This window comes from Crinia signifera, chromosome 2 (genome assembly GCF_055691185.1).
Source record: "Crinia signifera chromosome 2, ASM5569118v1, whole genome shotgun sequence".
NCBI classification, from domain to species: domain Eukaryota; kingdom Metazoa; phylum Chordata; class Amphibia; order Anura; family Myobatrachidae; genus Crinia; species Crinia signifera.
Genome location: NC_139218.1, coordinates 22,748,337 through 22,763,231, shown reverse-complemented (window position 1 = coordinate 22,763,231; position 14,895 = coordinate 22,748,337). Strand labels below are relative to the sequence as shown.

At 46.2% G+C, this 14,895-nt stretch overlaps 1 protein-coding gene across 1 annotated transcript in view; it reads left to right on the top strand.

Moving 5' to 3' along the window:
* Positions 1-14,895, top strand: part of MORC3 (MORC family CW-type zinc finger 3) — a 50,175-nt gene that overhangs the window by 18,228 nt on the left and 17,052 nt on the right. The window contains exons 2-5 of the mRNA XM_083171738.1: positions 9,875-9,947; positions 11,461-11,593; positions 12,507-12,721; positions 13,638-13,785. Coding sequence (XP_083027864.1) covers positions 9,875-9,947; positions 11,461-11,593; positions 12,507-12,721; positions 13,638-13,785 — 569 coding nt within the window. The remainder of the gene's footprint in view (positions 1-9,874; positions 9,948-11,460; positions 11,594-12,506; positions 12,722-13,637; positions 13,786-14,895) is intronic.

Genomic DNA, 14,895 nt, shown 5'->3' with positions numbered 1-14,895 from the left:
CCCCTGCGTGCTCGCCACGCTAATTTATTCTCCCTCTATGAGTGTCGTGGACACCCACTGAGGGAGAAAGATTTGAGTTTTCTGCGGTCAGGATTTTGACCGCCGGGATTCCATTTAATGACTGCAAATCATATGCTGTAGACATCATTCATCATGTCTACACACAGAACGATGTGTGCCAAATAGTGCAAGACCGACAATTCATCTTTCCGCATGTTGGGGGGATCCGCAAGCTAGATGGACCGGCAGGTACGCACATTGGATCGCCAAACTATCTACAGATTGTTCAGATAAATATCTCACAGTTCCAGAAACATGTGTCTGTTGAATATTGCATTACACAATGGGGCAGATGTATTAAGCCTTAACAAGAGACAAATGCAAGGGTGATAAGGAGAGTTAAACATCCAACCAATCAGCTCCTCACTGACTTTTTTTCAAACACAGGCTGTAACATGGCAGTTAGCAGGTGATTGGCCGGGCGTTTATCTCTCCTTATCACCCTTACATTTATCTCTTGTTAAAGCTTAATACATCTGCCCGAATGAAACAAAAAAAGTGTTAAAGAAGAGTGGTGAGATCTGTGTAGTGATGCAATATAGAGAAACAGATCTCAATCAGAATATATATTTATTTAAAATGTTTGCGCCTGTGAGTTAATAGTTTGGCGCTGTTATTACAATAGATACCTAGTATAAATATAACAGTTACAATGCCAAATTTAAATTCGGAAATCTATGGACCAATAGTTTTTATTCTGCTCAGGCAATGACATCATAAAAAAAAAAAAAGGTTGTACATATATTGATCAACAGAAAGCAATTCTGCAAGAATGATGATAAATTGGGACAGATTAGTAATACTTATTCTATTTGATACTTATAAGTAATAAGAAATATTATGATACAACATTCATATGTTACTTGTTTAATATCTAATATGGATCTTTCTGCTTAAAAAAATAGATAAGTGGAGAATTTACCCGCATTGGGTTTCTGAAACCTGGGAACTATAAATAATGGTGAATACATAGTGTGTAAATGTAAAATTGTCTGAGATACACAATGTGACAATAATTTGCCAACTGTAGCAATATCACAAATAGAAAGATGTTTCAAAACTATCTACCTATGAATGTGAGGTCACTGATTGGCTGAGAGAGTGCTCTCTCAGCGGCCTCAGCCAATCAGAGGGCCGTCCCAGTGTTTCAAAGTCAACTGCTGCCGCTGACAATGTTTCAAAACTATCTACCTAATTAAAAACGGTTGGCTGGAAAAAGATATATTCTGTGGGAATAGATCAGCCTTGTGCTGTATCCAACATTCCTTCTCTTATCTTCAGTTTGAAGATCTGAAAGCACTAAAGGGTCTGCATTTGCCTAATTAGTAGTCTTCGAAGGACAAAATTCATCCAGAAAAACTTATACTGTCCATACATATGTGAGATATCGAATGCAATCATTCGATTTCGGCCACGTCTGGCCGATAAATTAAATGATTGCATGCATTTTTAAGCTGACATTCAACGCGATGCGCAGGCACGCCGTCGAATGTAGCATCGATAGGTATTATGAGCTGCACATAATATTTATCGAATTGCATGAGCAATCACGTGGTTTTTAACCACACATTCACTAGGTGAATTTATGTAGAAATAATTATAGCGACCCTCAAGGCCGGTAAATTAATCAGAAAAAAAAGGGGAGTATTCTCACACCTATAAAAAGGAATGAGGCTTAGCTACATAGCTAGAATATCAAGTTACTTGAAAATACTTCAAGTAACTTGATATTCTATCCCTTCCTGGGATCTCTGCCAATTATTTGTTTCTATATCTTGTTTTACTTGGTTTCTATTTCTTTGTGGAAATGGTTACCTCTCTCCAGTAGTTCCCTGTAGGGTAATTTAGTTCTATTATGAAAATTGTTACTTTTCTCCAGCAGTTCCCTGTGGGCTAATATATGTGTGTGCGTATTATCTACATTCATTTTAATCAAAAGCACTACAAATAAAGGTTACATTTTAATAAAAAATTTAGTTGAATAAGTTTGTGTATAATTCCCTTACTTATCTTTTTCTGGAAACGCTCATTGGGTCACCAACATTTAGGTCGATGTGACATTAGCTCGACACAAGGATTATGTCGACATGGGCAAACAGTCAAAAGGGGCGACATGGGTTTTTTCACATTTTTTTGAGCCGACATGTGCCGACAGGTGGTATGTCATGCCCTACCATCCACTAGGGTGTGGTGGGAGAATAAAATGGTGTGCCGCGCAGAGCATGGTGAGGGGACGCGGTGCTACGTTTCAGTGTCCATGTCGAGTGTGTCGACATTCAGGACAATTTTTTTAAAGCCACATGTCGACCTTTTCACGGTCGACCTTCCCGCGTCAACCGAATGGTGTCGACCAGTTACAGTATACATGTGTCACACGTGTGATTCCTCCACTACATGCTTCCCACATTTATAAATGGATGGGGGAGAGCTGTACGCCACTCTAGTTTGAAAAAAGCATCTTTATACTGCAATGTTTGTTAGGCTAATACCCCTTTCACATTTGCACACACAGGTCATACCTGGAAATGTGTTCCTGGACGCTTCCCGGGACACTACCTGTGAATGTACCCTTTCACACTGGCCACCCAACCCGGAATGAAGTCGGGCGGGTGGCGTCATGTGGAGGCTTGGCCGGGGCGGCGCTGGGAGGTGTCAGCACCTCCCAGTGGTGCATTTTCACTGCAGTGAACAGGATCTGGGTCACGATGACCCGGAATACCCATTCACACTGACCGCATCCCGTGTCGATTCCGGGTTCTACCCAGCTCAGGACCTGGGTAGAGATCCCGGAATGCTGAAAACGGGATATTTGTCCAAGACCCTTTCACACTGAGCTACATCCCGGGTTGATGCACGTTCATGTGCAAAAACCCAGGATATTTTTGCAAGTGTGAAAGGGGTATTGAGTTTTTGTTTCATGTTTCTCCCCATGTATAATGGATAGGCAGCGAAGGGTGATACGTTCCACACATCCCGGTTCATACTGTATATCCATGTTCACTATCCAGTTTTCTTTCGTTTGTACGAATAACGGAAGAAATAGGTGGTTTCCAGTACCTGGTATATACTGAGAGAAGGTGTTAGACAGAATCCGATCACTAGCATTAAAGTGATAGCTCTGTGTCCACACCAACGTGTTCAAGTGTGTTTACTTCTGGTATTCAGAACATTTGTACAATAAGAAGCCAGCATTCCTTGTGTCATGCCCCGAGCCTTCAATACAGAAAGCCCTGACAATATCCAGGACTGGCACCTACCATTAGGCAAGTCACTAGGGCGCTGGGCTGTGGAGGGGTGGGGTGTCTGTATCTCACAAAATTGAAGATGTCTAAAGCTGTGTACACACTGTGCAATATAGCTGGCAATACGGTCACTGTGTGACAATATTGCCAGTGATGTGTTTGTGCTAGGGTTACCACCTAGTCCCTTTAATTCCGGACACATGTTAATTACACAGGTTCTGTGGCTGGCTGACTTCAAGACTCCACTTCACCTGATTTTAAACTGCCACAGAACCTGTGTAATTAACATGTGTCCGGAATTAAAGGGACTAGGTGGTAACCCTAGTTTGTGCTGCAGCGATAAATCGCCGGGTGCACACTCCCGTGTTCAGCCCCCTTATAGTCCCTAAGATTAGCTTTTTCCCTCTTGTTAGGCGTCTTGGTAGGCGCCGCCGTGTCCCCGTGTGTCTCTGTCCCAGCACGACAGGCGGGGACAGCGGCGCGCTGGACGGAAGCATCAGGGCATTGCTTGGCAATGTCCCGAGCGTCCACCGCAGATACAGTAGGACAGGGACCAGTTTGTCGGGGCACCCGATGTCACTTCCGCCGCGATGGGCGGAAGATTTGAATAAAAGCCAGCTCCTGCTTGCACATGGCGCCGGTTATAGCATCCTGGTCCCTGTCTTGTGCAAGTTCCCAGTGGTGTGTTCCTGGATCCTGCTCTTTCAGAGTCTCCAGTCGGTTCTTGTATTCCTGCACTGCTGCTACCTGATCCCATCTGTGGTTAACATCTTCCCAGATAAGTCAGGGGTTTCTCTGCAGCCTTCCTTTCTTTATCATATTTGCATATTACATCTGCATTGTTGTGTCTTCCCACACTGAGAGGCAGTTCACCTTCTAGAGGTGTTCTTCCTCAGTGTGGGGGTTTTGGGAGTATTTTGTTATTTACCATCTTTGTGTATTGTTACATTCATATACTGTGTATTACCACCTTTGTGCATTGTTGCACCTGCACCGTGTACCTCACCACCTCCAGGGCCGGTGCAAGGCACCGGAGCGCCTCAGGCGAGGGGGGGTGGGGCGCCCCGGTGCCTACGGGGGGGGGGTACCTGCGGCGCTGTGTGATCTGGCGGCGGGGTCCCTGCAGTGATGCGCGCTATCCGGCAGCCAGGCGGCACGGGAAGCGCTGATGGGTTTGAAAACTTGCCGCACGCTGATTGGCTGAATCTCAGCCAATCAGCATGCGGAATGTTTTCAAACCCAGCAGTGCTTCCCGCATCGCTGCCGGATAGCGCGCATCACTGCAGGGACCCCGCCGCCAGATCACACAGTGCCGCAGGTACCCGGCACGGACACCCCTGCAGCCTCCATGCGAGAGGCGAGGGGCGAAGTGCCGCCCTCCAGTGGCTGGCGCCCTAGGCAAATGCCTAGATTTGCCTAGTGGTGGCGCCGGCCCTGACCACCTCTGCATACCGGTGCACCTTTATATACCATCTCTGTGCATTGTTGCATTTACATTGTGTTTGTGACCACCATTGTGTGCTATAGTCACCTTGTACACAGTTACAACCGGGGTTGTTCCCCATTCCTGGGGTGGTTCTGGGGGTGTCCCAGCCTGCCCCGTCCGGGTTAGTCAGTTTTTCTCTTGCACTCTCCTTGCCTTGGCGGACACATTGTCCCACATAAGACCAGGTGGCATCGGGACGGAGCCGGCATAACCAGCTCCGTCGAACGTGGCTGTTATTGGTGAAGCCTAGCACCGCACGTGTCCTCAACTGCAAGGAGAGGCAATAGAGTTATGGGGGCAGGTCTGGCGGTACCCTCCAGAGCCCTTACACCTCTGCGGCTCCCCCCGGCAGAGTCTTCTGTTCATCAGTGACCATCTCTGGTCACTGATGTAAACTGGACACTGAGCAATATATTGCACCATCTTTACACAGCTGAATATTACTTCCTTATTTTAATAATGCAGTTGGTGGCTGTGGAACTTTGAAAGGTGCCTAAACAATGGATGATTTCAGTTATTTCTCCTTCCTGACCACTTCTAGTTTTCTCGACCTTTGGGGTTATTCAATAGTTGCCTATAGTTCCCAACAGGGGGGATATTGGCACTCACCTATTCAATGTTGCCGTTAACGACAGCATTGAAGATTGTCTGGTCTGACTTTAAAAGACAGATTGTCAAAATCACAGCCATTTTTTGCCGATCCACGGTCTTTCCGGAATATTGAATTCAGACTGTCGAGTTACTGTCGGATGAAACGAAAACAGCCCGGGATTCCGCTTGTCAGGACGATTTGACAGTCAGAATCCCATATTGAATACCCCCCTTTGTGTCTTATCTATACATGCGTGCTTAAGAAGAGCAAAACAGTACAATTTTAATTGGCTGCAAATTTAAACCTGCTTTTATAACTTCACACGACAATTCCATCATCTTAAATGTTAACCAAAAGATATCAATAAAGTTATTTGTAATTCAAATCCTATTTTAAAATCCTCAATATGTTTCTGGGAGGTGCTCCTGCGTAGGAAGTTAGCAGAACAATTGAAATCTATTGGGGGCGCACACTGTAAGGGTCCCTACACACATAGCGACCACTTACGTTCTGAGAAATACAACATCGCTCAGCACACAGCGCTGTGTGCTGAGCGATGTGTCAGGCGCAGTGTCCTCCGCTGAGAACACTGGCCCCGACTGATTAATAACCTGCATGCAGGTTATTAATTGGCGGCAGATACAGACCCGCGGGGCCGTGCATTTACATCGCTGTGTACCCCCCCTACACACACAGCGATATTCAGGCATTTTTTGAGCAATTTAGTGAAATGATGTAACATCGCTCAGAAAATGCCTGGATATCGCTCTGTGTGTAGGGCCAATTAGTGGTGACTTTCTAAAATATAATCAGGGGCAAACGCAGGCTTTTCAGAAGGGGGTTTCCAGAGAGGGGCGGAGCACAGCATGGAGATGGAAACTTAGGTGACCCAGTATATGCCGAGTCAGTAAAAGTATTATAGATATACCAAATGTATAGAAATTTTATATATATATATATATATATATATATATATATATATATATATATATATATATATATATATATATATATATATATATATATATATATATATATATATATATATATACAGCAGCGTAGACCTCTGGGCATATCAATGTATTGGGGCGCCTACCGATCCTCTAGCGGTAGGGGTGGGGGAAGCAGGGCCGTCTTAACATTAGGAAGGGCCCCTGGGCAACCTAGTTCACTGGACCCCCCAAAATTAGTTTGCCCAGGAGCCCACAGTCACCTCCCCAACCCTCACCTCTCTGGCTCCGTGCGGCAGCCAGTCAGCTTCCGGCGTAATGTCCCTTACACATAATTCCCCTCGTAGTGCCCCTTAAACATTGCCCATATTACTGCCCCTTACAGAATTCCCATACTGATTCCATATAAGAGGAGAGACCTCATTGCCACGTCCCTCTATCCCCACCACAAACACCCTGTCCCCCAACATACACCCCATAACCCTCTATCCCCACCACAAACACCCTGTTCCACCCACAGACCCCCTATAAAGCTTTACTCACATATACACCCTAGTCCCCCTGTTTGTGCCACATTCACTCCCTATTCCTCTACACCACTCCCAATTACACACCCTGCTCTTTCACTGTCCCCAACATACCCATACCATCCAACACCAGGGTGGTGAGTCTGGACCTCTTTTAGGTTTGTTATACTGGAGCTCGAGCATGGTCCCCCTTCTGATGGCCACAACTTACCAGCACATTGGGAGCCGGGTGGGCGGGATGATGATGTTAGCTGCGGCGGCTGTGATGGCTGTCACGAGAGGGGAGCAGTGCCGCGGATCGCCCCTGCGCGCGACATCTGACAGTGGGGACCCCCCAGCTGTCCGCTGCCCAGGCGCTCCCAGTACCCGCTGTAACAGTGCACTAGTGTGTGCTGCTGCGCCTGCTATTTAAGATTCACATATCCCGCTGGACCGCGCTAGCCAATAGGCGCTCGCGGTCTAGCAGCCACCAGTTGATTGGCTGCTGGACCGCAAGCGCCTATTGGCTGGCGGTCCAGAGGGAGACGTGAATTTTAAATAGCATCACGTCTCCCGCACACAGCGAGCTGCGGTGGGAGCTAGCGGGGGAGATGGAACGGGCGAGCTGTCGGTGCTGGGACGGCTCCGGCGCCAGGATAGCTTCCATCGCCCGGAGCTGGTGCTCCACCGGCACCGCCCTCGCTACGCCTCTGCCGCCACCGCCCTGATCCCCCTGCCCGGATACCCCAGCGAGGGTGAGCGGATTCCCGGACCCCGGCCACCATCTTTCCCATTGGGCTGGGCCGGGGGCCCCTAGGTCCTAGGGCCCCCGGGCAACTGCCCATCGTGCCAAATGGGAAAGACGGCACTGGGGGGAAGATGTCCCGCAGGTGGTAGGGGGTATTATATCAACCGCTCAGCATATAGGGCCTGGATCAGTAATTTCCACTAATTACACATTTACTGCACAGATGGTGGGAGATTTGGTGGATGAAGGGGGCATTGGGCTGAATGAAGGGGCCTGATACATAACTTCCAGGGTGGTAGAGGATGTTTAATATGCAGAGGTTGTCTCTACACAATATGCTCACTTTATGCTGCCTGCTATACATCCGTTCTAATATCCTGGGATTAAATACCAATTCTATGATAATTACCGCTAGAACAGTGGAGTATGTTGCAAAGGTTTATTAAAGGCTGTCTGGACACTTTATATTACAGTATATTGTATTCTTGGCAGCACAATCCTGCTGATTCTCTTCTCTAGTTGGCAGTGTTGTCTGTAATCCGTAATTAGCACTCAGTACCAGTTTAGTAGTAAATACCTTATTAGCAGCAAGACTGTCGGTCTACAATGATTACGGTACACTGTCCGATGTGCTATATTGTATTAGTGATAGTAACAGGTGTCTTATTTTTAAAATTTTTGTTTGTTTATTAATTATATTCTGGGTTATTACCGGTTGCATTGAAATGTACATGTTACATAGTAGATAAGGCTGAATAAAGACTTGCTTGTATCGAGTTCAACCTAAGTTTTAATAGCTTATACCTTGTTATATAGTATATTCTGATCTTTTTAAAGACAGATTATGATTCTTATTCTTACACCGGCACATTGCAAACTTTGGGGCAGGTCCAAGGAATACGGAAGGGAATGGTGCTGAATTTACGAAGTGGCTTTTGTAAAAAACTCTCCTGTGTGTGTTAGGGTGACATGGTCAAAGGGTTAATATATATATATATATATATATATATATATATATATATATATATATATATATATATATATATATATATGTGTCCCGAAACATGTTGGAATAAAATACATTTGTTTCACCACATTTAACAGTCTCCAGAATGACCCAAGATCTGTCGACCCTATTTTGGTGTCAGCCATAAGTGGTTGACTTAGTGACTGTCGACCTAGACCATAGTGGGTGCGGTACCCTTATACAGTGTCCATGTCAACATAGGGAAAGGAAAACCTCACGCCAACGCTTTCCCATGTCAACCTTTTTCATTTCGACATGAAGCAACCCGCACCTGTGCGTTCTACCCAGAAATTAAAAACAGCATTGATATTAATAGCGTAACCTGCTGTGTTACCAGGACTGTTGCTTAGTTCACAGAATGCTGAGGGGTGTACACACCGTGAGATTTTGACTATATAGTCAAAATCTCCTAGAAGTTTAGCCAAAATCTCCCTATTTTTCTCCTTCTTAGTCAAAATTGTCTAGCATAGATTGCTTAGCATAAATAGTCTGTGCAGGCAAGGCCATTTTGACTAGATCATAGACTATAATTACGTAAGCCCCGTACACACGGGGGAGATATATTGCTGCCATATATTGCTGAGCAATATATGGCTGAGCAATATATTGCTCAGTTTCTCCTTTTCATCAGCGACCAGAGATGGTCGCTGATGAAAAAGAAACTGCCAGGGGGAGCCCGGCGGTGGTAATCAGCTGGTCGCAGGAGCATGTTCCTGCGACCAGCGATCACTACAGTGGTAAAAACGGGAGCACGTACCCGGCGATATATCGCCGGTGCACACTCCCATCGTGGGCAATATGGTCGCTTAGCGACCATATTTCCCTCAATATTATACAAAATGTGTGTACGCACCTATAGACAAAATCACTTAGTCAAAATCTCTCTCAAAATTGCTTAGTCGAAATTGGCCATTAGCCAATATCTTGCCGTGTGTACGGGGCTTTAGATCTGAAAATATAAAGTCTAGTCTAAGGGGGTTTATCAACTCATAATAGGCTAAAGGTGCCCATACACGGTACAATATTTCCGTGCGTTTTGAACTAGATCGCATCGCGTGCGATGTGATGCCATCCAAAGCTAGTTCCAAAATGCACAGACTGTATGTGCTGGGCTATGGGATGCCCGCCGGAGTGAGCATTGCATGGCACGGCACCCTCGCACAGTATATGGGCATCTTTAGGGATAAAGGAATATACTGCAGTACAGTTTTCTGCAAAGTTGTGCCGATATTTTACACTGTTTTTTTTGTTTTGTTTTTTCAGTTGTGCCCCAAGTTTCTTCACACCAATTCCACGAGTCACACCTGGCCATTCAGCGCTATTGCGGAGCTGATAGGTATGTCTGTTTTATAATAGTGCTGTATTCTTCTTCCCCCCTTTTTTTTTTTTTTTTTACAATTGTAATTATTTAGCATAATATATTTTGGGGAGACCTGGTTTTATTATATGTCTAAGAAAAGATAAAAACCAAACAAACCATGCAATAGTTCCCTTCTCCACCACTATTGCCTGTAGCGCAGGCCTGGGTTACCAGCCGTTCTCCAGCTGTTGTGAAACTACGAGTCCCAGAATGCCTTGCAAAACTTTTCGATACTGGACACAGTGGGGTGATTGATTTTTAGGTACTTGTGTAGAATCACGGCTCCCACGATGGGCATCGTATACGGAAAAATCGCATCGCATGCGATCTGATGCGATGCGATGTCATTTTTCACTGAAATTATAGACATGAGTTGAAATCATGTAAAATGCACCCTAAATGTCATTTTTCACACTACCACCCCCACTATAAACGCCAACCCGAAGCGTGGCGGTACGCGTCCTACGACCTTTTCATACCCCCACTATCCACGTCGGCGTAGAGTTGAGAATAGAAAGTGTGGCGAGCATAGCGAACCACTGAGCCCGAAGCGTGGCGAGCGGACGCGGATACCTGTGAAGCCCGCCAGGGGACACGGATACCTGTGAAGCCCGCGAGGGGACGCGGATAACTATGAAGGCATCCGCGTCCCCTCGTGGGGCTAGCTTCGGGCTCGGTGGCTCGCTGCGCTCGCCACACTTTCTATTCTCAACTCCACGCCGACGTGGATAGTGGGGGTATGAAAAGGTCGTAGGACGCGTACCGCCGCCCCTCGCGGGCTCGCCACGCTTCGGGTTGGCGTTGATAGTGGGGGTGGTACAGTGTGTGAAAAATGACAATTTCATTGAAAAATGACATCGCATCAGATCGCATGCGATCTCATGCAATCACATGCGATGCGATCGCATGCGATTTTTAACAAAAATAAAAACACGGTAAAATCGCATCGCATGCCACTACATATGGCATGCGATGGGAGCCGTGATTGTACACAAGTACCGATTTTTATTTTGTAGGTGCCCCTGAATATGTCCCATAGCTGCAATGAGCACAAGCAGCGACTGGAAAGCATTTGCGGATTTACAGAATTTGTTTGCAAAGTGACTGATATTAATAGGGGGTGGCTTGAAAAAACAGCAGGCGTTTCAGGGCGGTTTTCTGGGTGTGCTCTAGTCGCCCATTGCAAATTCGTTTACCGCATTAGAGGCCCTAGTGTCGGTCTGAGACAGCATACTGTAGGGTTTCTAACAGATCCGATGGTGCGACCGATGTTTCTGCTTAAATATGGGAGCAGCGGATGTGAGACGCCAGCAATGAGTGTCACTGCTCATCTTGGTGGCTGAGTCATTAGTATAATTTCACAAGTGCAGTGCAACCCAAATCACCGCTGCGCATGTAACTGCGCACCCCTGAATCAGGCCCTGACACTCCGTTACCTCTGCTTTTGGGGATTGTGGCATTGATGGCGTTCTTCTTTTACTGATTTCAGACAATGCCTATGACCCCGATGTCAATGCCAAGCAAATGTGGATTGATAAGACTATCCTCAAAGAACGGACATGCTTAACATTTACAGACAACGGGAACGGGATGACAATGGACAAGCTGCATAAAATGCTCAGGTGAGTGGTCACCACGAGGTATCCGGAAATGCATTCGGTCAACAGGTACAAAAGGTGGACAGTGCTTAAGGTCGAAGAGGTTAAATAAAAGTTGACGTGACCTATACATCTTTTTCCAACTTTGCCTTGATTTTTTTTTTTGTACCTTTCAAAGGGTGTTCAATCCCGGCCAATATTGTCAACAGACAGAAATATTGGCCACCAGTATCCAATTAAAATTTTTAAAAAGTAAAATCTGTATTGTCAAAAACCGACGCTGGATTGTCAAATCCGCAACCGTTTTTCTTTGATCTACAGGCTTCCCGACTCTTGGAATCTTTTCTGACCTCTTCTTCTTCTTCTTATCAAAAATGGTCGATAGTTTTGAAATATCGGACTAGATTGAGTACCCTCTTCAGCCTTGCCAACTGTCAACCGTTTGCCCTGTTGACCTAATGTCTGTCTACTTAGATGCTGTAGAACTTTTATACCACACCCTCACCGTGACTGTTGCACCCGATGCCTGTGATGTCAGTGGTGGGTGTGGCTGACTTGTAAACCTGAGCAGAGGGAAATATAAAGGAATGGGGTGGATGCTATGTCTATAGGGGTGGTTGCAGTGGTTCCATAAATGGGTGCTGTGGAGTCAATGTTGGTCCAAGAACAAATCAAATAATTTATACAGTAGGTCCATAAGAGAGACAAAACCAGAGTTGGCGCCCACCAGTCATGAAATATGTGGGCAAACCGGATCAGAGCCCTGTCCACCATTGACCCCCAAGGAGAACAATATAAACACAATTTGTTTAATTAAAGAATTTTGCAATAAGAAACGTTTGGATGCCATAAAAAAATGCTGGTACTTGATTAGAAAAAGTTTGGGAAACGCTGGTCTCCTACTTCACCGATTTAACTCTTTCTTGTGTTTTTTTAGTTTTGGGTTCAGTGAAAAAGTTGCAGTAAATGGTCACGTTCCGGTCGGCCTTTATGGAAACGGCTTCAAATCCGGATCCATGCGCCTGGGCAAAGACACCATTGTATTTACCAAGAATGACTCTGGGATGCATATCGGGATGTTATCGCAGACTTTCCTGGAGGATATTCTCGCAGAACATGTCATCGTTCCAATCATCTCCTTCAACAAACAAAATATCCTTATCTTGCTCAAAGGAGATTTTTTTTAAAACACTGTTACAGATGACCGTATACCGTATAGACCGTAGACCTGAACTTACATGAAATTCACTATAGACGTGAGGTTTGGTGTAACATTAGGTGCTGATATCCCGTACCACCAGCCAAGCGCCAGTGCCGCAGGACAGAGATCCCCACCCCTCCAAAAATGGCTGCCATCTTGGAAGAGACCATTGCTAGAGGTTGGACCTCTAGCATCTGATAGGGGAGTGCTGTGCACCAAGCCCTACCCCCCCCCCCCTACCCCCCAAGGAGCATGCAAACCCTCCCCCCGACCTTTTTTTTTTTTCCCCATACCCTCACGATTTGTATATTGTTTGGGAAAGGGCCAGCATTCTTTTGGTAGCGTGATGGAGTGGGAAAAGCAGTGGCGGTTTTTACCTATGGGCTGCAGGGCTGCTGCCCCCCCCAGGTAAAATCCGCCACTGTGTGAAGTCTGATGTAGTCTGTGGGACTGCACTGGCTTCACTGTGACTTCCTATTGGAAGTTTCATCTGCCAGTCACCCAAGGCAGTCCCATTGAGAGGAGTTCCCTCCCTCCAGGATGCCTCTATGGGCCTCGCTGCCTTGGAGATCACCTGCCAGAATAAATGCAGCATGAATCTATTCTAATAATCCTACATATCCGGACTTCTAAGTCCATGGTCCTCTGTGGTAACACCTGTTATCTATGTGCACGTTTGACATTTGTTGTGCGCTTAATGATGAGTCGTTTGCTTTGGAGACTTTACGGATTCACGTGTTGTATTTGTATTTATAAAATGTTATATGTGAACGCCTCATTGGGTTACGCGTTATGGCTGAATCGTTTCCTGTCCGATGCTGTAATTACTGAACTGTTGCTGCTCTGAGCTTTCTTAACTCTCCGAACGGAAGCTGGTGCAGACAAAGGACTCGGACACGAACCTGAGAGCAATCTTAAAGCACTCGCTTCTGGGCAGTGAAAACGAGCTGCTGGCAGAGCTAGATGCAATTGTCGGCAAAAAAGGAACACGGATCATTATCTGGAACATAAGGAGGTAAGGCCGCACTAGACAACGGCATTGTCCCGTTCTTAATCATGTACATGCAATATTTAAAATTTACAGTTGAACTTGGGCGAGTCAACTATTTTTTGGAATGAATACAAACCGTTTCCCAAATCTATAGGGCCGCTAAGGTCTTCCGGCTTGGCCTGAGCATGATTACTTTTGGGACAGTGGTCCTTATTCAGGTCCATTCGCACGGGGCCCAGTGTTTTCGCTTTGCACATGTGAGTGTGCGCACACGGCAAACAGAGGGTTAGGCGGGCAGGGAGAGCCTGGAGCTGTCAGCGCTGGAAAAAAAGCCCATACAATGAATGGGCAGCTTGTGATTGGCTGAGCGCTATCTCGGCCAGTCAGCAATTGGCTTAGAGAGCGCTCAGCCAATTACAGGCTGCCCATTCATTGTATGGGCTTTTTTTTTCACTACTGACAGCTCCCGGCTCCCCCTGCCTGGCTCTATGTTACTGCCGCCTCTGTGTCACTGTCCCCCACAGCGTCCGCTGCCTCTGCACTACTAGCAGCGCCTCCCCAGCCGCCTCGCAGCGTTCCCCTCCTGCTACCTTGATGTCCCCCGCCCCCCTGCTCCCTCCACCTTGCAGCTCCCCGGGAGTTGAATGCGATGTGTCATTTGCAAAACTTGCCACATCAAGTGCCTAATCGTGTTTCCCCCTCCTGGGGAGCTGCAGGGGGAAATCAGGTCCTTAGGACAAGTCAGACTAATGTATGGGGGCCTTTACCCCTTTGACACAAAAAATCAAATTGCCAGTTTCAAAATTTCTATCTGGTAATTTGCCGTTCAACACGGGTCCTTTTCCTGTATGAAAGGGTCAACCCGGGTCGTAAATCCTAGGTCTTCGGCCAAGGAATTTACCAGGTCCAGGACCTGGGATTTTCAACCCTAGTTGACCATTCACACTAAAAAAATCCCGTATTATTCAGCAAATGGCCGGGTTGAAATTTTTAACCTGGTAATTTTGCTTTTCTTGTGAAGGAGGAGGTCTGGCTGAAACCTGCAAAATGACCCGGAATTTTCAGACCTTTCTGTCTGAAAGGAGTATTTTTGATTTTAATTGTGTCCGATTGAACTTGCCTAGTCTTGTACGG